At 41.5% G+C, this 23192-nt stretch overlaps 1 protein-coding gene across 1 annotated transcript in view; it reads right to left on the minus strand.

The window, feature by feature from the left end:
• Ddhd1 (DDHD domain containing 1) overlaps positions 1-23192 on the minus strand; it is a 44985-nt gene that overhangs the window by 11185 nt on the left and 10608 nt on the right. Inside the window, exons 2-5 of the mRNA XM_055612304.1 lie at positions 10031-10204; positions 9371-9391; positions 3096-3197; positions 986-1114 (exon numbers count right to left, since the gene is read on the minus strand). Of these exons, the coding sequence (XP_055468279.1) occupies positions 986-1114; positions 3096-3197; positions 9371-9391; positions 10031-10204 (426 nt within the window). The remainder of the gene's footprint in view (positions 1-985; positions 1115-3095; positions 3198-9370; positions 9392-10030; positions 10205-23192) is intronic.

Here is a 23192-nt window from a genome sequence, read left to right on the forward strand (position 1 = left end):
AAAAAAAAAAAAAAAAAAAATCACTAAACAAAGATAAAAGATGCATGAATACTAGGAAAACTAAGCAAAAATATGATCTATAATGCCGTAGCGCATATACAAAGAGCTTACTACTCAAAAAGCACACACATTCAATTACTGTTTTTAAGCTTAAGATATAAAAAGGTAACTCACAAAATGAATGCAAACATAAAATTTTCAGATACATTTATAGCAAATAAAATGTGAAAGATGGCATTTAAAAATTTTATTAGACTTAAAAATGAATTTTCAAACTTACTGAGGATGCTCTATCTTCCCTAAACACTTAAAACATTAATTTGTGTGTGTGTGTGTGTAGGGGGGGCGGCATGTAAGGAAGCATGTCTGTGGTCAGAGGACAGCTGCAGGTGTCAGTCCTCCCCTCCCAAAGCAGTCTCTTGCTCTGCTGCTGAGGCACGGTAGCTGGCTCTCTGGCCTTCTGTCTCCCTCGAGTAGAGCTTGTATTATGGCTGCACACTATCTTTTAAGTGGCTTCTGAGAATCTGAACTCAGGTCATCACACTTGAGTGTCAAATGCTTTTTATCTATGGAGCTGTCTACCCAACCCTTCTTTTTTCTTTCACTAAAACTAAACTGTAAAAGGCCAGGAAGCAACTCCGGTGGCAATACTTTAAAAAAGTTGCATCGTCTTTCCCACAATCACCATTCTCTCCTCCACTGAAATGAATCCAAGACAATATGGCTTCTGTCTCAACAATTCCAGCCACAAAATGCACTGTCACTGAAGATAAACATTCTAGCCTCCTCTTCCTTTATGCTATGCATCAACTGCTATGTTCAATTTACAGTCTCAACTTGGACTGCTTTAGCACACAGAAAGGCATTTACTGTCCTTGATACAGAATTCTACATTCATAATTAAGTTGATGAGTGAATACATATACCTTTTATCTACTTTTGGTTCCCCAAACTTTGACAACCCACAGTAATGTGTAACAATTACCTTTAGAAAACCCCAGTTTTTGGGTAACTGTTCTCGCAATTTTGGATGTGGTTGCATCACTGTAGAGATAGACTTCATCCACGCTGTGCCAATCCACGTGGTTCCGACTCAGTTTGTAGCTATGAACAGCTGGTGCACAAAAGAGAGGGATTTCAAGTTCCCCAAGACAGATTTTCTTTGTATAAAACATCCTAACACTCACTTTTCTGAATCAGTACTAAGTCAGATAATATGTACTTCAGTTCAGTAGAGAACATTTCATTAGAGCTATCTCTGTCCTAATAAGCATTGCATAGACCTTTACAGACGGCCATCAGTGCTGCGAGGAACAGCAGGGACAGGCCCGACTGCACCAGACAGCCTCTGGATGCCGTTAAGATGGTTTTCATAAAGAGCTGCATGCCCAGTGGCATGGCCCCTCTCCCCGAGGGACACACATCTATTTAAAAGTACCCAACAGCCCTGGCACAGGAACTTAAACTCTATCCCTTCTGCTCTATTTTACTAAAAATATCAAGATATATAAAATTTCACTCAGTGTGAGACAAAAAATGTAAAAAGAGAATAATATTTTAGAATGTAAGGTACTTTGGGAATGGATATTAAAGCCAATATTCACTCAATATTGTTCATCATGACAGAAATACAAAACTGAAGGTTTAAGAAGAAATTAATATTTATGCCAGCATGGCTGCTGCATTTCTGCAGCAGAGGTTATGCTTATTTAATTTTATTTAAATGCAGATAAGGGATTCTCAGCTCACGAAGCAGGCTCTGTGTACTGGCTGCTTCTGTATCTCTAGTGCTAAACTTAGTGTTTGGAATGTAGGGCACATGCGTGAATCCATTAATAGTTGTGGAAGCAATGAACTGAAATTGATCTACTCTACTGATAATAATTTGATAATTCATATATTCTGAAGGCCTAAATTTTCCTCTCTATATATTTGTCACTTAAGTAAGAGAATTTCACATTTTTATCTTCTGAAAACTGGTATTTACCACCACTGCGACCAATTATCATTTCAAAACCCTGTTAGGGTAAAAACTGCATCGCCGTTTTAGTCATAAAAACTTGATGTAAAAAGAGATTGATTTGCTTGAAAGCTAGTAACTGGCAGGTGCACCTGCTCTACCTGAGGATGAGCTGTGATGACATCACGTTCAGAACACAGTTCTGGGGTGGAAGGTGTTGCTCAGCAGTTCAGAGCACTGGCTGCTGCTCCTCTAGAGCACCAGGCTCCAAGTCCAGCACCCACACAGCAGTGCCAGGAGTCCATGGCACCACACATGCACATGGTATGCATATATATGCATGTATTCAGGCAAAATACTCATGCATAAAACGTAACAAAATATTTAAAAAAATACAGTTCTGTGTAACAGGGTTCAATCCTTGTCAAGACTATAAGACATGCTGAGGTAGCATGTTCCCCATGAGAAGACATGGCACACTAGAAGAAAATGTATCCCTTATGTGACTAATAATTTAGAAGTTTTATAAAAACCGATTATATTTTACTTACCTCTCAGGATATGTTACTGACGTGTACATTTGTGTGTGTGTTATGTTTGCGTGTGTGTGTATGTGTGTGCACGTGTGTGAGTGTATCTCACACAGGACTACAATTTAATTACCACAACACACTCTAACACCTTTAGAAAACATCCACAGGGTCAGACTTTTAAATAAGAAGCTTTTCATAAGCTAAAGGGGTTTAATAACTTCTGCAAGGGCTTAATAAGGGCTTAATAAGCATTTACAAAGTAAAATTTTGTTGAAATAGTTCTGAGCTACATATGTTTAAAAGACTGAAACTGTTTGATGAAATATTAAGAGAAAAGTATCTAGCAGAAAATCTAGCAAAACTTTGTTCCTCTGCAAAACTTATATATTGTCTTAAAAACATCTTAATATTCAAATTTAATTATTCATCTTAATGGAAGACATAGTTTACAAAAGTTTATACATATGTATAATAGTATAAAACTAGGCCAAACAGTGCAACAGACACATTTTTAGAAAAAAACTAGAACTTCTATGCTCCAAGCACAACTGAACTAAAGCTTGGCGTAAGCTACACAGAGAGCAGAACTACAGTTACTGTACCTTGGGAACGCTTTCGTTTAAGACCTGTGGCATCTGTACTCTCCTTATTTCCTCTCCATTTGAACAGAGAAGGGAGGGAGAAGGGAGGTATGTGGTAGACAACTAAGAAAGCAAAAACACTCAGCTTCAAAGTAAATTTAAGTGAGTTTTTCTATTTTGCCTTTCCCTTTTAGTTTTGACTTTTAAAAACTACATTTGACAAACATTATTTTAAATGCTTTCCAAAATGTAATTTCTAGTTAAAAAAAAAAACAACAGTAAATCAAAAATTAGTTTAATGTCTGTCAAATATATGCTCTACTTTCTTTAAAAGAAACAAAGGCAAAGAATAGCTAAATTTATCAGTGACAGACAATACATCATCATCATTTATTGCCTCTGCATAGCTACAAGAAATGCAAGGCATTTTGAATGCTAAGAGATTTACAAACTCTCTCTATGATACTAAAGGTTATTTATATCACCACATTTCTGATGGCAGAGTCAAGCAATGATACACAATCTGAGACTACAGTCATGTTTAACAGCTAATTCCACTTGCCTGGACACACAGTCCACTGAACTCTACCCATACTGAGCTATGATGGCTTCAAGGTTGTGTCAGAAGCAAGGCTTCCTTTCATGACCAAGACAATTGTTCGAAAGACTAAAAGTGAATAAACTTTCAAGAAAATCAAATTGGAGGCTCCACCTTCAACCATCTCTTTTGGAAAGCTTAGTGCTAACATAAAATTACTATTACCTTGTAGGCACTGGGCAGACAACACAGAGAAGCCAGGCACACACTTGATACTTGACAAGCCAGTAGATAACCTTAAAGCCAACATGTTCCTTGTCCAATTTTGCTTTTTATGTTACAGATATATTAATTATATTGAAGTAATTATTTTAGTTCACTTAAAACAGAATCTTATAAATCAGTTTACTTTAGTTAACAAATTACCAATTTTTTACGATTTAAAATTTATTCTAATACATTCAATTTTCACCTTCACTCCCTTCTACATGAATTTGAGATTAAAAGGTTACATACCATTCAATTAAAATCTTTCATTTCTATTGTATACACAACTGAAGTACATATGCAGAGATTTGTGTATGAAGTGTATTTGCAGAGATAAGGGCTTTCGTGTGAAATTCTTAGAAGGCACTAACTCTACCACAAATTAATTACTGCAACCACATGCAATTAGATGGCTGAAGGCCTATGGACAGGGCTACGAGCTGGCTGACAGCAGGGCTACCAATGCCGCTGACACGGTAGAAGAGGACATGGAAGTGTTTTCTTCCTGTCCGCTCTTCTTTCACGTGCCTCTGGCCAGTCATCCAGGAGCAGAGGTACACTTGGGCCAGCAAACACATTTAAGCAAACAAGCTAGGAAAGCTGCTAACAGAGCTAAGGGGCCAGACAGACATACACTTGGTTATTTGCTACACAGAGAAACAAAGACTACATTCTGTAGGTCTAGTAAAATTAACCTGAACCAAATCCCATATTTACCAAACAAAGCTCTTGGGACACACATGAGCCACCTGACATTATAAATTTATGTGAGCACTTTCAGAAAACTGGTGAAGACACAAAAACGAATTCTCACCTTTTAAAACCAATAGCATAACTCTACAAAGATAAGCAAACACCATTACACAGCTTTTCATCTCAAAGGAACACTGTACTTATTTAAAACGTTTTTATAGAATTAAATGGTTAGTTCTTCACCTTTACAACTTATTCTCACTTGCAAATCATTTGCTTAGGATTAATACTTTTAATCCCAAACAGAATTACAGGTGCTATTTTTCTTTTTGCGTAAGAAAACCTTTGTAAACTGTCAGCTGGAGATCACTCACTGGTAAAGGAGACTGAAGGCCTAGAAAGTTCTATTTCCTTTGTCTTTTGTTAAAAGTAAAGTTTAGTAGCTCCTACGCACTACTGCACAAGTGTGCACACATTGATAGTACAACTGAAGATGCTGGTTTATAAGCTGATAACATTTAATAAAATTAAAGTCTTACTCAGTAATGAGAAAAGACTGAAGAGTTAAATTACTTAGAATCATCTCCATAACTAATGAATCTCTCAAAGAATCTTTCTTTGCCATGTAACTTTGAATACAGTAAGTTTATCCAAAAAGTGGACAGAATAATAATTCCTATAAGAGAAACATGCAGTAACGTCTCCCTTTATAAAAACCGATTGTCTGGAAACTTAAAATTTATTTTCTTTTGGACAGGGGCTTGCCTAAGTTGCCTCAAACGATCTCTTGTTGAGTTCCTTTCCAAGCATGTACCATGATGCTCAGCGACCTGGAGAATTTACTCTCAGGCAAAGTAGGTGGTCCTGTGCATCTCAAACTTGCTAACTACAACAAAACTCCAGAACTCTTTCTTGGACCTCAGGTAAATTAAACAAACTGATAAAAAATTAAATCATAAAACCACAACTCCAAACTAGGGATCAGAACACCTCCCCCTCATCTATTTTTATTTTTAGGCAGGGTCTCACTATAGGTAGCCCTGCCTTCCTGGAGCATGCTATGTAGACATGAGCTCAGTTTGCCTTTGCCTTTTGAATGCTGGATTAATCTGGCGCCCTCATCTTTTTTACCGACTTCTGAAATGTTCTTTCGGACATTTGTAGGAATATATACTTTCCTCATCAAATAAATGGCTGCACACTGTGGACACTCACAGCATTAGTAATACTTGTACCATCAGCATGTGTCACTAACTTTTAACCGGGACTTTGGTGTGACTAAGTCTTGGTGGTAGACGAAGCCTCGGGCCTTACCCGTGAGGCCAGTGTCGGTGTAGCCTGAATGTGGACACCGGCAGGCTCTGCGCCTATCAAGTCTGTTCTCGACATGGTGCACGCACGCCTACAGGGACTTTTCTCTGGCCCTGCCTGGTTTCTCTTTCTCTGTTCCCACTGTCTTGGTTTTTGTGTTAACTGAAGATTTTCAGTATTTCACCTTAATTTCTTACTGACATCAGCTTCCCATTGGGCTAGCACAGTGCCACTCCAGTGCAGTTACCACAATGGAGCAAGTAACCCCGGCACACAGCTGTCAGCTGGGATTCGCTCAGAGCTCTCCAGCTTTCCACAGTGGATTTCTGTTCCTGGATCACACGCACTGTCTGGTCCCCTGGTCTCCTCAGGCTCCTGCCTGTGACCAGGCCTGACCACAACAGGCACATCTCATTTGTTATCTGGAGCAGCAGGCCTCATGTTCAGTGCATCTTACGCTTTCTTAACATGAAACGGAGGCTGTGCATTTTGTGGCCAGAATGATACACCACATTAGTGCACTTAGGTCAACTGTTAAACACTACTGTCTATGCCTGGACAAACTGCAATCCAGTACTAAACATGTTTACAGATTATGTATGTGAAGGCACAGTTTTATTTAATTAGTCATCTCAAGCGAATGGGTGGCTCAGATTAGTCGCCATGCTAGACAACATTTTCCTAGCCTTGGGGTGGAGCCAAGGCTCTGTGGTTAAGAGCGCTTACTGCCCCTGCAGAGGACCCAGGTTTGGTTCCCGGCACCCACATGGCAGCTCCTATCTGTAACTCTGGGTCAAGAGGGTCTGATGCCTCTTCTGACCCTAACGGGCTCCTGAACACAGGTGGTGCATATACACACACACATATTTTCCCCCTGAATTCTAGATGGGGTAGGGGAGCATTTTCATTTTAGTTCTCAGAGAATTAAGATTCAAATATCTAAGTCACAAACAATGATTATCTTTTTTGTGGGGTCTCTTTATTTGGATAGTTATACTAGACCTCCATCAACCTAATTCAATGTTCATTTAGATTAGTATGAAAAAATATAAAGAAGATAAAATTTAAGCACATCTAATCCACTTGTGGTGACAGCTACACTAAACAGACATGGTCAAAGTGTGAGAAGCAGTATTTCATTCTGATGTCCCTGAAGGCAAGAACTTAGTTCCCTCGTAATTCCCTAAAACACCAATGAGTTCCTGCTTCTAGTATTTGCAAACATTTGTAGTTACTGGAAGAGACTCTAGACAGCTTGTTAATAACTCCATGGCACTTTATTCCAAACAGTTTGGATCCACTGTCCGCTGTGCCTCCTCACATTTACTGTCTTATACCTCTCCTGCTGGGTCTCCCTTCTCTGAGACATCCTGAAAACTCTGAGGGTAGATGCCCTTATATTTCTCCCACAAAAGTGCCTAGCACAGCTTGGAGGCATTAACAATCTTGACACAAGAAGAATCAATGCTTTATCATCACACAAGAATATATTTAGGGGAAAAGGTATTTTTCATCCCTGAAAGAATAAAATAGAAAGTTTAGAAAGCAAGATGAAATAATCTGGAGTATACATTTTTTTGTTGTTGTTAACTACTTTAAGTTTGAGGTATTCCTCTAAATGGTGGCTTTCTAGAGGGTAAATGATGTTTCTGTAATACCAGCTGTAATTTTCAAATACACTACAAAATTTCCCAGAATCTTTAAAGTGTAACACCTTAACCTCTGAATATACACTGAATATAACAGATGAAGGGACTGAAAATTATATTTATAATAAATTGAACTAGTAATATGATAAATCTTTAGCTATGCCACAGTACAGATAATTTTTTTATCATAAACTGAGAGTGGTGGGGTATGCCTGTAATCTTAGCACTTGGGAGGTAGAGGTAGGTTAAGATATCATTCCCAAGATATCTCCTTGAACATGGAGAGTTCAAGGCCATCTGGGACTACATGAGACCCTGTCTTGAAAAAAGAAAAAGAAAAGATCAACAACAAAAGTAAAAATTTCCTCTAATGAACTTAAAGGGATCATTTAAAAAATATGACAGTGTAATAGTTTAAGTATTTCTCGAGAAGGTCTCTCTACGTAGTACTGATTGTCCTGGAACTTGCTGTGTAGACTAGGCTGGCTTTGAGAGCTGGCGTTAAATGTGTACATCACCATGCTGGCTAGATTTAACTCTCCCTAAGATACCATGCGGTGCTGCCCTAGCTGAGTCTCTTCTCTCTTCTGTAACACACACACACACACACACACACACACACACACACACACACACACAGAGAGAGAGAGAGAGAGAGAACATCAACTATGAAATCTACTTATACAAATAAACTGTTCTGAGGCATATTAAGCTTGGGCACTTTGCAGAAGACTAAAGTATTTGTTACATTTAATATTTAGAGAGAGCGAGCAGGAGTACAGGGGTCACATGAAAATTAATTCTATTGTGAATATGAGTCTAAACAGGTAGGATGTAGAGATGACATAGAACTGCTGACTGACTACACAGGCTGGTGGCAAAGGGGAAGATGATAGTATGAGGAGGGGAATAACTTTCTTCTTTTTGCATACTGTTTCCTCCAAGTTTTCAGGCACTAACCATAAGGAACAGGGGTGGCAAAACTATGTTTGTTACCCAAATTGCCATTTTTGAGGTAGAAAACTTAAGAAGAAGAAAAAAAAAATGTCTAAACTCCACTTTGTCTACTAGCAGTGAAACTGTTTTATGACAAAAGTCCCGTCTTTGAGACACTGTGATGTAGGTTGGTGGCGATTCTAGAGGTAGTGGTGAGAGACCATTTCTTAACTTCATATCACAAACAGTTTCTATTATTTTTGTTACACAAGAGTGAAGTATTAATTTCTGTAGTTATTAAAATATTACCTGCAGGCATCTGCAGCCACAGCTCTTACAGAGAACTGCTTGATTACACTGATGGGTAAAACCTTTAGCCTAAATCTGACAGCAAAATAAGGATACACTTGAATCTATAGATTAAGAAAATGAGGTAACGTATTTAAAACTTACAGAGTATGGTACCTGTAAATTGGAAAGTATCACGTAAATGCTGATTTAACTAGTAATTAACGTGGAAACTGCAAGTCTCCTCAATTATCTAGACATAACTGAGTAGACAGAAAAGCTAAGGTAGTGTTAAAGCTTTTCTGTGACCAATGCATGTGTCTATATGTATGTTCAGAAAGATGAAGGCAGTGAAGCCGAGAGGAATGGACAAACGGGCAGAAGGACGACATACAGCCTGCAGACACAGAAGAGCTGCAGTCTGTTAATTACGTCATCAATACCGGGCTTCTGGGCTTTAGAGAGGTTTTAAGGGGGAAGAAAAACAGTTACGCAAGCTATACTTTAATTCACTAGTTCAGCAGAGCTTGCCAAAAGCCTCCCAAATAAAGGCAAGCATGGATGATGAAACCCTGAAAATCTCCACATTCTAGGCTACCTGGCATTGTACTCACCAGAGTAGTTGATTCCACTGCCTGCGGTAAATGGAATAGAAGGAGTTTTAACTTCACCACGTATTTGACGGTTTACACAAGATTCAGACACATACTGAAAACATGGCAATCTTGGGTATTATATACAACGTTTTTAACATTATTGAAACATATTTACTGAGTAAGGAAACATAAAAAGCATACTGTTTTAAATTAGAAACTGATATCTATCTTTCAGAGACATGTAAAGGGTAACACAAAAGCAATTCTGGCTTTTTAAATTCAGTTAAAATACTAATAAAACTGCTTTTTTAAAATATAAGAGCAAAGATTTTATTTAATAAGTTTTATTTTCAGCGATAAGTCAAATTGCCCCAAATGATTAATTCTGAGTATAATATAAACAATTTGTACCTAAATAGTACATTGTGCTAGTATCATGCAAAAAAAAACCCCATACATACTAAGTAAAATAATCCAGAAATTCATAGCATTTTTAGATTTTAGAAAAGGTATGTTCAGGGTGGAACATTTGCATGCAAAGGCCTGATTGTTAGTACCTCAAAACAACATCAAATTTAGTAAATTCTTACCCTCCTGAGTTACTGTTGCCAAACTTACCAACTGTACCAATTACTTCCTTTTATAGAACACAGTAAATGTATTAACTGGTCATCTTACCATCTTTTCCATCTATGGATTTTGACACTTCAATATCAAAATTTTCTTCCACCTGCTGACCCCTAAAACAGCTGAGGTGTTCTTGCTCAATTAAATTACTTTCCTCTTCCTCTAGAGGCTGCCAAGTCCCATCAATGAACCACTGTCCGCGCATCACTGGTATTTTATCAGCTTCTGAAAAGAAAGATCACAAGATGAACCTCTCCCGCGGAGACACAGCTGCAGTTTCACATCTTACCGCTGCCATTCCCAAGCATCCTTTCATGCTTCAGTATAATCATTTACGGTAGAAAAAGCCCAGGTTCAGGCCAGGGTGTAGCTTTCCTGTTTGCTTCAGTCAGGGTCTCGCTCCTGCAGCTATTCTCTTGTCTGTCTCTGCAAGTGCTAGGATGACTGGTGTGACCAACCACACCTGGCTAGGGTTTTTTCAGTTACCAAGACGACGTTATACTGGACATTACACGTAATGTTGCTTTATCATTAGGAAGACAGATGAGCAACTATCTACATGTTTGAGGCCCTAAATAGCCCAAATTAGGAGGTTAATGGCTTTGATGTTGGTAGTTCAAAGCCTTCTGTTACTGTGACATCCCAGACGTGCTGTTTAGAAACTGTGCGTGTAATGCTGCACTTTTTAGGTCACGTTGGAATATGTGTGTTCCCAGGTCTGACATTTTCATACATGAATACTGTATTTCATTTTTAAATCATTCTTTTTATCTAGACACACAACAATTACACTTATATTCCCAATACTGTTTCATTCTTGGATCCACATCAAACTGTAATTGTTTCGGTATGCATCTTCTAATTCCTGTATGTTCACTCTGTTTACCTGATGCTCGAAGAGCAAATCAGCCAGCTTAAGCGCTGCTGAACTGCCGCCTTCTTTGAACATGGTTCTAACTTTATTAGTAATGTAACCCCCACCCCCCGGGTCCAGAAAGAAACACTCATCTTTAAAATCTAATGTCACGAGGCTGACTGAGAGCTGTCCTGGCTCTCTTCACCTCACAGCTGAGGATTTTGTTCTACTGTCTTGGGAGATCCCAGGGACATATGTGGGTGTTCCAGCCTGCATCCCACTGGCTACTTTCTATGTTCCCCTTCTTTGCTTTTACATCCTACTTCCATAGTCTTAGTTATTTCCCTTTTTCATCAATGGCCCTTATTAGACTTTTGTTTGAATTTACTCTCCCTTGGATAGCTTGTAATTAATGTCTTAGGGTTTCTAAGATAGGATGAACATGTGGTCAGAAGCAACTAGAGGAAGAAAGGGCTTATTTCATCTTACAGCCTACAGTTCAAGGGAACTTAGGGCAGGAACTGAAACAAAACCATGGAGCGACAGTGTTTACTGCTTTGCTCAGATTACTTCCTTATACAACCCAGGGCAAGGGTGGCATTGCCCACAGTGGGCTGGGCCCTCCAAAAATCAATTGTTAATCAAGAGAATGCCTTAGAGGCTTGTCTATAGCCTAAATGGATGGAAGCATTTTCTCAATTAAGATTCCCTCTTTCCAGATACGTGTAGGGTTGTTCAAGTTGACAAAACCAACAAGCACAAACTTCTTTTCCAAGCACAAAAAAATCTTGTCACATTTCTTCTGTTTTTATTTTCTCATCTTCTGAATGTTTGCCTTTAAGTGACTCTTTGCCTTTCTCCTTTCCCCTAACCCTACCCCAAGTTTCTCCCTCTTCCTTCTTTACCAATCCCAGGCCTGTACTTGTATTCAGCAGTTGGTGCTAGAACATGTTCTCTATATGGATAATTTTCTTTGACACTTTAAGAGGTCAGACGTTAATCATTATTGCCTGACATTTTCATATATGAATACTATTATTTTCATTTTTAAATCACTGTTACACACACACGCAATTTGCTGAGTTTACTTAGTGCTGCTCCTATGTACAGATGTTTAGGGTTGACCAGTTGGGACTGAATAACTTATGTTGGGTTGAAGATGGATTCAACTGTCTCAGCAGACAGTAATTGCCTGTAGAGGCATTTTAGAGGTGGGGCCTCCTGAGGTTTACCCCTATCCACACTGGGATCTGTGGGTGATTTTGTCTGTGCTTTGTGGTAACCACTCCTCAAGTCTCTTCAGCCTCTGAGTGGCTACTTTGTACAGTCATGGGTTTGTAGACCTGACAGTAACTGTTATAGTTTGCTTTCTTCATACAAAAGCACTTATAGAGTCATACCACTGCCTATCACGCTGAAGGTGTGAGCTATCACTGTGTGGCCCTCTCTGGACTTCGTGTGTGAGTGAGGACATGCAGGGCAACTGAGGTTCACAGAGCTGTTAACCCAGATCAAGAAGCTTAACTCATGTAATCTGAACTGTAACCTTAACTATTTCTCCTGCTTCTCAAGTGCACCCTGAGTCACAGACAGAGCAAATCACCTGCCCAAAGGCACACAGCTGTGATGAGAGAACCACGTTTCAATCAAACTTCTACACTCAACTTCAACTAACTACACAGCACAGCTTTCCAGATAGGAAAGGCACCTATTTAGAGCCCTCTCGTCCCCAAACACAAGTTCTTGCTTTGTGTTGAGTCCTGGAATAGCCATCCAACACACTGACTTCCAGGGAAAAACAAACAAAGCAACACCACACAAGTCTGTTCCTCCCGCCTGTGTTGCTCAGCACAGTGGCTGGAACAGCAGCAGCTCTGGGCGGGTCATCGAGGCAGAAACCTTGCAGTCATCCCAAGAAGCCTCTTCATAAATGCTTTTTATGACACAGCTCATCACTGCGCACTGTTTACTGTATCTCAAAACCACACTCAAGTTGGGTTCTGCGAATAAGCGCTTAATATGGCAAGCATGAAGAGCTGAGGTGAGTGTCCAGAACCCTCATGAAGACCAGGTGTGATTGCTGGGGTGACAGAATGCCCAGCACGGGTGGAGACAGGCAGATGGCAGGGAGCTTGCTGGTTAGTTATCCACCTCAAGGGAACATGACGTGAGTGACAGAGCCCTAGTCCCCGGATGTGTGCACAGGGGTACGTATGCACTCAGCCACCACCGGTGACCAGAATGACACAAAACCCGGATGAGTTTTCAAACTATCCCTTCCTCATCAGAATGTCTCGGTTCTCGCTTGTTTAGTTTGTGAAGCCGCCACCGAGACCAGGCATCCCTGTTGTCACACCTGTTAACAGTCTCACCACCTCTACTAACGCTTAGTGGTCGCATTCGCTTGCGTAAGTGCATGCGCACACACACCCCAGCTTCCTCCTTTCTTTGCAGAGACCTAATCCACCTCTCAGAGTTGCCAAAACCAATACACTGTTTTATTTCAATACTCAAAACTCTCTTTTGGCTCTGCACTATTCCTCAGATAAGCTTCTAATCACCTTCTCTTTTTATAGTCCACATATGTATTCATACAACTTGTTAGTATCTACCATAAAGCAGACACCAAGGTAGGCTTTGCGATGCAGAAGAGAGCATCGATGGTCCATGTATTTTCCATGTTCACAGGGCACTTCCGTGTGGGGTGTGTGTGTGTGTGTGTGTGTATTTATATGTGTATTTGTGTGTGTGGTGTATCTGACTATTTTCTATTTATAGGGCTCCTGGGATGCTCTCACATATGCTCACAGAATGCTCTGACCGGTTTTCATCTGTTAACCACCAGCTTCACCTCTTCATGAGCCCTTCCCTCTCTCTTAGTCTACTGGATTAACGCTGTACACATCTGTCAGTGTTAATCTTAACCATGTTCTTTTAAATTAATACTTAGAGATTTTTTAAAAAATTAGATTAAAAAATACCCATACAAAGTAAAGGGTTTCTTTATGTCATTTCACATATGCTTTAAAATTTTTATTTTTAAATGGTTATTTTTCAAGGGGGCTTTTTGAGACAAGGACTTACAGAAGACCAGGCTGGTCTCAAACTCATTATTAGCTCAGAACGCCCCTGAACTTCTGATGGCCCCACCTCCACCTTGTAAGTGTTGGGACGACAGCCCTGCACACACACGTAGGTAGTGTAAGCTGTCAAGCCTCAGTGAGAGAAGGCAGGTCAGGGTCATGAGGTAGCGTAACTTAGTCACTGAACACATTAAGACGCGCCAGACAAAGAATGCCATCCAGTGCCTGCCATGTAACATGCGCTTAATTGTACTTTATAGACAGGTAACGTCCTAGCTATTCAGATATCACATTGGTTGGCATCTCCCATTAAAATCAGTACAATACAGCAAGGTGCTGGTTATTGAAATGTAGCATTCTGGCTAATTATCAGGCCACATAAGACAACTGTCTAATCCTAAGGCTTGGGACATTTTCTAAAGTATTTAACCCTTTCCTTAGTAAACAATATGCTTCATCTCATTTTACATTTTCTAGCCAACACTTGTATTTACTATGACAGGGGCAGCTGTGGCACACACTGAGGCTGCAGAGGCAGAACTGCTGTATTGGCATCTATGTCTCCATGCTCAGCTTAGTTTACCAGGAATCTGTTTTGCTTTGAGACAAGCATAAGTTACACTGGTTAACTTGTCTGGAATGGCGCTGTGAAAATGTCACTGTTCTATTAAGGTCCCTGAAAATAATTCTTTTCTCAGATGACAGCCATCTTCCATGGTGATTATGCTTTCCGGATATTCTCAATACCCTCAGCAGCCAGTGCACTTCAGCTGCTGTTCTAACGTGTTTAGCTGCCAACCTGCTTACCAAAATCTAGCAGCTCTAATTTTACTTATTTAAAAACTGAACCAGTCGCCAGGCAGTGGTGCTGCACGCCTTTAATCCCAGCACTCGGGAGGCAGAGGTAGATCTTGTGGGTTTGAGGCCAGCCTGATCTACAGAGCAAGTTTCAGCACAGGCTATACAGAGAAACCGTTTTGAAAAACAAAACCAAAAAACCACCAACAAAAACCAAACCAATCAACCAACCAAACAAGGAAAAAATAGTCTTTATAGCATTACTATTTATGCTCCGATACACAGAGGACAACACAACAGCAGGCTTTTACGCCCAGCATTAAGCTCGCGGGACTTAGCAAGACAGCTGTCTGTGTGCTGCCTGGGGCACCGGGCATTCTGGAGGTGCCTGACTAGAAAGACCTACTTGACGGAGAAATATTAAAATTTAAAGGTAACTCCCTTTAGAAAATATTTAGCTCCAGGAGGAAGGTATTTGGAATTTATCTGACCATTCTGTTTGCCTGAGTGCTTGTTTATTTTAAAGAGTATATTCTATAAATAGAAAATATAAGTAAGTCAATTAAAATATAGGCAAAAAAAAAAAAAAAAAAAAAAAAGGGACTAGTGAGATAGCAAGCCTGACAGCCTGAGCTGGTCCTCAGAACCCACAGTGGAGGAAGAAAACTCACTCCTGCAAGCTGTCCTGACTTCCATATGCCATGACACAGCTCACCTCTCTTCTCCCCATCCCCTCGCACACACATATGCATGCATAATAGACTAAATAAAAACAGACCTATGCAAAAGATGCCATGGAGACGAGGAAGGGGCTTCTCCTTCTAGCCTGCCCACTCTACTCAGCTCTGCGGCTCATCTTTCTGTTTCCACTAGGGTCCAAGTGGCGGACAGCTCCACCTTTGTTAGGGAAGCTTTCCCTGGCACCTTATGGCCGGGCCACGGTGTGACCTACTCAGCACACCCTCGAGAGGCTTAGAGTGACTTCGAGGATTGGGGTCTTGCCACCCCCAGGGAACTTCTGGCATTCCCTAAGGGCACAGATAGCTTCAGTGGCCACTGGCAGTTTCAACTAGGTCTAAGTCTTCGCCTTCCGGGAATGGCACTCCTCAGCTCAAGCCAGGGTTAAGTGGCTGCTCTTGTACCCTCTATCTCTGTACCCTTTATACAGTTACCTCTGCTAATAAATCTTTCTTTTCTTTTTTGCTTGTTTGTTTTTTCTCTTTGTGTATCCTTGGCTCTTCTGGAACTCACTTTGTAGAGCAGACTGGCCTTGAAGTCACAGAGATACACCTGTCTCTGCTTCCTGAGTGCTGGGATTAAAGGTTTGTGCCACAGGCCTGGCAATAAATCTTTATGTTACACTTTTTGTTAAAACTAGAGAAGAATTTCTGGCCTTCACTGGACTTCTGTAACAAGATTTTCTACAGAAGAGGAAACTTACAGAGTTACGACTATAACATAAAGTCTGCTTGGATTCACTGTGGTAATGAAAGACAGGCAGATTTACAACAGCTCCAGCTCTGGCACAGGTGCACAAGGGGTGCACAGAAAGAGGTGCGCTGCAGCACCATTCATAGCACCCCAAACTGTCAACAACTTAAATGTCCAAAGAGGAAAGTAAAGTGGCATATTCACACAATGGACACCAGGTGGAGTCCGTGTGTCAGCATTCATAAATCTCAACGATTTATCTCTGAACCAAAAAGCAAGCTGCAGAAGGACACAACTAAAACAGCCCTTTATAAGAGCTACAGTAAGCCCAAAGTGCCAACAGGGATCAGTAATCTAGAGAATGCAAATGAAGATAGACAGGTGGCTATGTCTAGATGAAAGACAGTGACTGCAGCGGTCACAGAGATTTTGACTTATCTGTGATACTCTAAGTAAGGATGACATTGTTAGTTATGCTGGGTTTTTAATGTTTGAAATATATAATCTGACACTACCTAGGTGAATCATAGAGTAGAAATAAAATTGACCAAAATTCAACTAATAAGTGGAATTAAAGACAGCAAATTATGGGCCAAGTATCAAAAGTTTCTATACACCAGTATTCCTGGAAACCAGCTCATTCACGAGAGAGAATCTGTGATTTGGAGGAGTGCAGGATAAAGCGATCAAATGACTGCCCTAACTTGTTCAGCTTCACTGCACTGTTACAACTGCTCTTGTAGAACACACCTCCAAATATACCCGGGTTATGCTGGGAAGCCACAATCACACTATGATCACTAAGCCATGCTTAAGTGAATGCCAGTAATAACCAGTCACGCTCAGGCAAATATGTAGACTTCACAGAGGTAGGAAATGCTGGATGGAGTTATACACTGAATGCCAACCGCTCTTGTTCCTTTCAGGACTTCAAAGCCTATTTGTGTGTACTTCAGCACTGCATTTAAAAGCTAACTGTCTCAGTATCAATCAGTTTGCCAGAGCTTCCATAACAAAGCACAACAGGCCAGGAGAAGTTCATTCAGTGGAAATGTGGTTTCCATAGCTGGAGTCCAGCTACCCTAAGTAGAGATGTTAGCGCCTTGAGTTCCCACGAAGCCGCAGGCACTCACAGGCCTCTCTGCTCGGCTTGTAGGTGCTCACCCACTCACCATGTCCTCACCTAGGCTTTTCTTTGTAAGTGCTAAATTTCCCTTCACTTAGTTCCAAGCTGGCTGGGGCAGATGAGGGTTCACCTATCAGCTTGATTCTAACTTCACCATTTAGAGTCTCACCTACATCCACATTCTGAAGACTGAAGGGTGGGGACTGCGCAAGGATATAATTCAACCTATAATAGTTCAAAAGTTTCCACTACATGATCTTTTCAGGCGTTTATAGCGCACTGAGGTCCTTAAATCTTGACAAGTAGACGGTAGACTTTACATGTTCTTAGCATCCCTTCCATTCGAATCTGGAGAACAGACTGTACCATTCGCCACTATACACTAAGCGTCCCAAGTTCAGTGCTTTGGTAGATTTGTGCATGCAGAATTTTACACGCGTAAGATAAATTTAATATCTAAATACTTGGGTAACATAAAAAGTTTGATATTAATGTACACAGATGTAGAAGAAAAATTGTCTTAAAAGATGGCATAAACAACATTAAAACAGTCACTGAGCTCTCAGTGTAAACTTTACAGTAGAGGAGATCGTCAGTTCTACACTGATGATAGCTGCTCTATTTACAGCACAGCCATTGCACATACAGCCACGATGCTGACTACAGTAAAAAGATTAGGCCGTCATTTCCATAGCTGGAGTTTTTAGAATGAGTAGAATATCATTCAAACACATGTTCTCCTTCTATTAAACATGTTTTCTGTAATTTTAACCAGTGGTTTCCAAACCTGTCCAAATATCAGAAGTCACTTGAGGAGTTGGAACTAAAAGACAGGCTTTCAGAATGCTCACTAAACAACAGTCTTTGGAGACAGCATCAGGAGTGTGTATCTTTAATAAAGGGCTCCAGGTTAGCGCTACAAGAAAGCACTCAAAAGTAACCATTGGTTCACAACCAGTTTAAACCAGCCATTTCCACACTGGTCAACCACTAAAGATTAAAAAAAAAAAGATATGTTTAACATACTCTCATATGTATATATTTACAAACCATGCACAGATGCTATTGCTATAAAATGTTTTATTAGTTACAAAGTATAAAAAAGTGGAAGACAGAACAGAAATAAAATAAAATCCAAATATTTCCACTGTGACACCCCCAAAAGCAGTGCTAACACACTCCATTTAGAGGCTGCTGGCTTAGTCTCTTTGCACCCAGCATCCCAGCAGGCTCTTCTCCTCAACTCTTGGCCTATGCACCCTCCACTCCTGGGTATTTCAGCCCAAGGAAGCAGTAGCTTTTCTCTGCCGCTGCAGGCTGGGGCTGGGTTGGACTTTCTCTTACGCAGTCAATCACGTCAGAACGTCAGCGTGCAGGCTGGCGCACATACCCTGACATGTGGCATACATGCCGTCACTGCATATTCTGCCACCCTCCACTCCCACCCCAACCACTCAGAGCACCAGCTCAGCCTCAGAGCCTCAGAGCACTGCACTCGCTGGTGACTCGCCCTCACTCTGAGCTCCCTTTCCCAGCGTTACACTTGCCTTTCGCGCTGCTGCCAAAGTGGCAATTTAAAATGCAAATTTCACCTTCTCTAATTTTATACCTGCCAAATGTTTCATTCTCACAGGACAGAATCTGAAAATTCAGCATGCAAAAGCTCACCCTAATCCAGTCCCTGCCTGCTGTCCTCTACCCCCTACTCTCTTCCTTCGGCTTCTGGCCAGACAGTTCCTGAAAGCACCAGCCTCCTCACGACCACAGGTGTTCAAACATGCTGCCACTCCCGTCCTGAGCACCTCTAAGACTCAAGCCAACTACACATTTCTTTCTGGTTATTTGTCAGAGGGTGACCATTTTCTTCCTCTATTTGGAGACATAGATCAGTACGTGTTGAATCAAAGTAATCCAAGTTTTGGAAAGAAAACCCTCCACAGGGCAGAGGATGAGCCACACTTAGGAGAAAGGCAACAAACACCACTGTCACACTGTACCTGAGGGGCAAATGCACCTTACCTTGAGCTGTGAACGGAACAGAAATCAGGAGAAGCTGGTCTTTTCTTAAAGAGGAAGAAAGGAGAGGGGGAAGGGTTCTTATGGCCTAGACCCAGGACACTGGGGAGCATCGCTGCAAAAGCTCAGTGCATACAAAGGGACAGTAGAGACACTCTCAAGACTGAACGCAGATTCTGTCCTGGAACACTCTGCTTCACCGCGGACCCCACTCAGCATCACTGCCCTGCTTTGACTTATAAGGTATCTTGATGTTTCTAAAGCCACATGGAATGGTTCAGTGTGAGTGTATCCTCCTGGAGTCTTCAGCCATCTTTCTACCATGTTGAAATTCCAAAATGAATACCTCCTGCCAAGATGAGTGTAGAAGGCAGCCCAGGAGCCCAGAGGCTGCGAAGCCTTGCGGGGGAGGGGTGTCATGTGGTCATACCGGGACTAGCAAGTCAGTTTTCTCATTCACATCTTGGTGATACGAATAAAAGGCAGGTCCTTCCTATCTGTTAAACAGAGTTGTAAGAAACAAGAGAGAAAGGAAGGCGCAGAAGGTAGGGATGCTGTCTTGTCATCTAGCCTGTACAGGGGAATACCATAACCTGGGCAGCTCAGACCCAGCCATTTTCTTCAGCTCTTGAGACTGGGAACTTGACAGTAAAGAGACTGGCAGAGTATCTGACAAGGTCTCACACAGAGAAGTTGGGGCAAGAAGCCCTCTCCAGCCTCTCTGACAAAAGCATTGATCTCATTAAGGAGGACCTTTTAACCTCACAACCATATCACCTCCTCACCCATTCCCCATGTCCCAATACTACCAACTTGAGAGCTAGGATTGCAGTATTTGAATTCTGAGTGTTATGAATACTTAGTCCACTGTAGGTCACAAGAAATTAAATGGAGCAACTGGTTATATTAGCCCATCGGTATAACAACAGCAATAAAAGGGCTGGCAGCAGATGGTTTTGACATAAAAAGTTAGCAAGCACTTATACTCTTTAACCCCTAAAGATGGCTAAAGAAGGCATCAATTACACTCTATGTGGCAGACACGTGCGCTGTCCCCATTTAAAGGGGCCACTGTTGCCATTCTATTGCTCCTTCCCCTCACAGAAAGCTACGAAGCATTTAAGAGTTCTGTGTTAGTCTGATACAGAAATATAGGAATATTTCTTTTTACATGGCCTTAAGATGGTCAGCAGGTAAAGGCACTGGCTACCAGGTCTGATGGCCTGAGTTCAATCCCTGGGACCTCTAGGGTGGAAGCAGAGAACTGGCTTCCTCAGGCTGGCTTCTGGCCTCCACACGCATGCCCCTACACGAACATACCATTTATGCACACAGGCAAAATAAAACCTTCAGCAGATAGCTAGGCGTGCCCCATCCCAGCACAGAGGCAGGTGGATCTCTGAGTTTGAAACTAGGCTGGTCTACATAGTTGAGTACCAGGACAGCCAGAACTACAGTTTCAAAACACCAAAAGCTAAGATTAAATTAAAATATTAAATAGAAAGAACAAAGCAGCTTGCTGATCTAGAACAGACCTCTGCTTCCAGCAACAATGGAGAACAGATGGGACAGGACAACAGTGTCTGGGGTAAGGGCTACTCCTGTCCACTTCTGGTTCTAGGGGCTTCCAGCTGCGATGTGATGAGATAAAACAAAACAGAGGTACGAGCAATCTTGCTGAGTTGTGGTTAGAATCTGCAGGGTGAAACACTGGGCGTAGAGGGCTCGGAGAAATGTGGTGCTAGAGATCTCTACAAGAGGCCTCAGCAAAGTCTTTGGCACACATGGGAGAAAAGCACCCTAGAAAGTGAGCAGGTGATAATTCACATAGCTCACACAGGCCATGAGCAGCTTATGTTCCAAAAGCCAGGCGATAAAGACCTAATTGTTTCAAGAGTTTAATCTTTTATTTTAGTGTCTAGGTGCTAAGCCACGTGTATGTCTGTGCACCACCTGTGTCTTCAGTGCTTAGGCCAGAAGAGGGTGTCAGAGCCTTTGGAACTGGAGTTTTAGGTGGTTGTGAGCCACCATGTGGGTACTGGGAATTGAACCCAGGTCCTCACTGTTGCTCTTAACTGCTGAGCTATCTCTCCAGCCTTACTTGATGATTTTAAGGTAGAGCAAAGACAAATTCTGTGAAGGTGAGCTTTGCAGTCAAGATCTAAGTGTGAGCACTACAGACTTGGGCATGGAAAGTGTACAATCATAAGATACAAAGACCCAGGAACAATGGGTCAAAAGGAATAGTAAGTGCAAATGTCCTGGGGCTGGACTTCACAGTCTCAGTTCAGTAAGAGTCTACTGTAGCTGGAGTGCCGAGCTGGCAAGAGAGAAACAGTGCAAGCTAGAGGAGGGCTCAGGGATGTAAGGAGCTGGGATTATGTGCTGAGTATTCTTAACTGCTCAACAGTCTCTCCAAACCCCAGATCTCAACAAATGGCCTCACAGGCATTTTCTCAGTAAGAGGGACAAGTTCTCCTACACTACAAACTGCTCTGACCCTATACTTTGAACTGCTCAGGTTGAAGGAAAGCCTTGGAAGGTCAATCTAATTGTGCTGTAACTTATCTGTGTGTTGGAGCAAAGCTGAGAGACACTACAGTACTAGAGTCCTACAGAATCCCACAAAGTCCTACTTATGAGTCCTACAGAATCCCAGAATTCCACACATTCCCAGGTCCTACAGAATCCCAAAGAGTCCTACAGAATCAGAATCCCAGAGTCCCACACATTCCCAGTGTCCTACAGAATTGCAGAGTCCTAAAGAGTCCTAAGAACACCTACTGGGTGTGTAAGTTCAAAACCCCACCTGGGAGAAGATAACCAGCATACAGTCCTCCACACCCTCACACAACACAGATAGTAGATCAGAAGAACAAGATGGTAAAACAAGGTACAGAAAATGCCCACACAACTTGTAGAAGTGAGAAATATGTCACACATGAAAAACAAAATGAAACCGATAGTTGATTAGAGGTTACAGTAGTGAAATAGAAACCTGACAACAGAAAAGTAACAGGAACTACCTAAGAGGAAACACAACAAAAAACACTGAAAGTGCAGAGTTGTGGTGCCATGTTAGATAGACTAGATTCCAAGTCAAGCTGTAAAGAGAATAATTACAATCATAATAAATTTGAGAAAAAAATACAAATATTTTACCAATTTGATTAAATTGGTATCAGAATCTTAACAAATCCTGTATAAATGGAATACGAAGAAAACCATACCAAGCACAATATATAATTGTTGAAAGCCATCAACAGGATGGGGAGGACCAGAAGAATGAAAGATGACTTACTGACAACCACTGCTAACTGCAAACATTGTTAGAAACCACACACATCAACCCCAGAGTGGCACATGTGTAGAATGGACCCTCCAGGCCCACCAGCCCCAGCCATCTTCAGCAGAGCAATTGTGACCATTTACAGAAGACTCTCAAGGTGCGGCCTGTTGGCCTCCCCTCAGAGGAGGGAGGAGAAAAATGAGAGCTATTCCCACCTGCACTTCCCTGTCAGTGGTATGTCATTCTGCCCAAGCTGTAGGGGGTCTATGGTCACGGGATTCTAGACACAGGATGGAGTATGGAAAGTAAAAGGTTACCTGAAGGGCAGATACCATGTATGCAACTGTGGGGAAATTATCATCCGTGCCTTGCCTGCGTCCTTCCTCCTCTCACCCAAGAAATAACAGAAAGAGTTAGGTGGAAAGGGCAAGAAGAGGCCAGGCTACGGGCGCGAACCTTCTGAAATGCAACCCATGACTAAGCGACCTGGCAAATCTCTGAGTGTAAGCGGAGAAAGCGGAGGTGAAGCATTGGTGAAGACGCACAGCTCCTGAAGTGACAAAAGCGCTCCTGCAGTCAGGATTTCTTGGGCCACCAACTGAAGAGTAGGAAAC

This window comes from Psammomys obesus, unplaced genomic scaffold, assembly GCF_907164565.1.
Source record: "Psammomys obesus unplaced genomic scaffold, mPsaObe1.curated_primary_1811, whole genome shotgun sequence".
Classification (NCBI taxonomy): domain Eukaryota; kingdom Metazoa; phylum Chordata; class Mammalia; order Rodentia; family Muridae; genus Psammomys; species Psammomys obesus.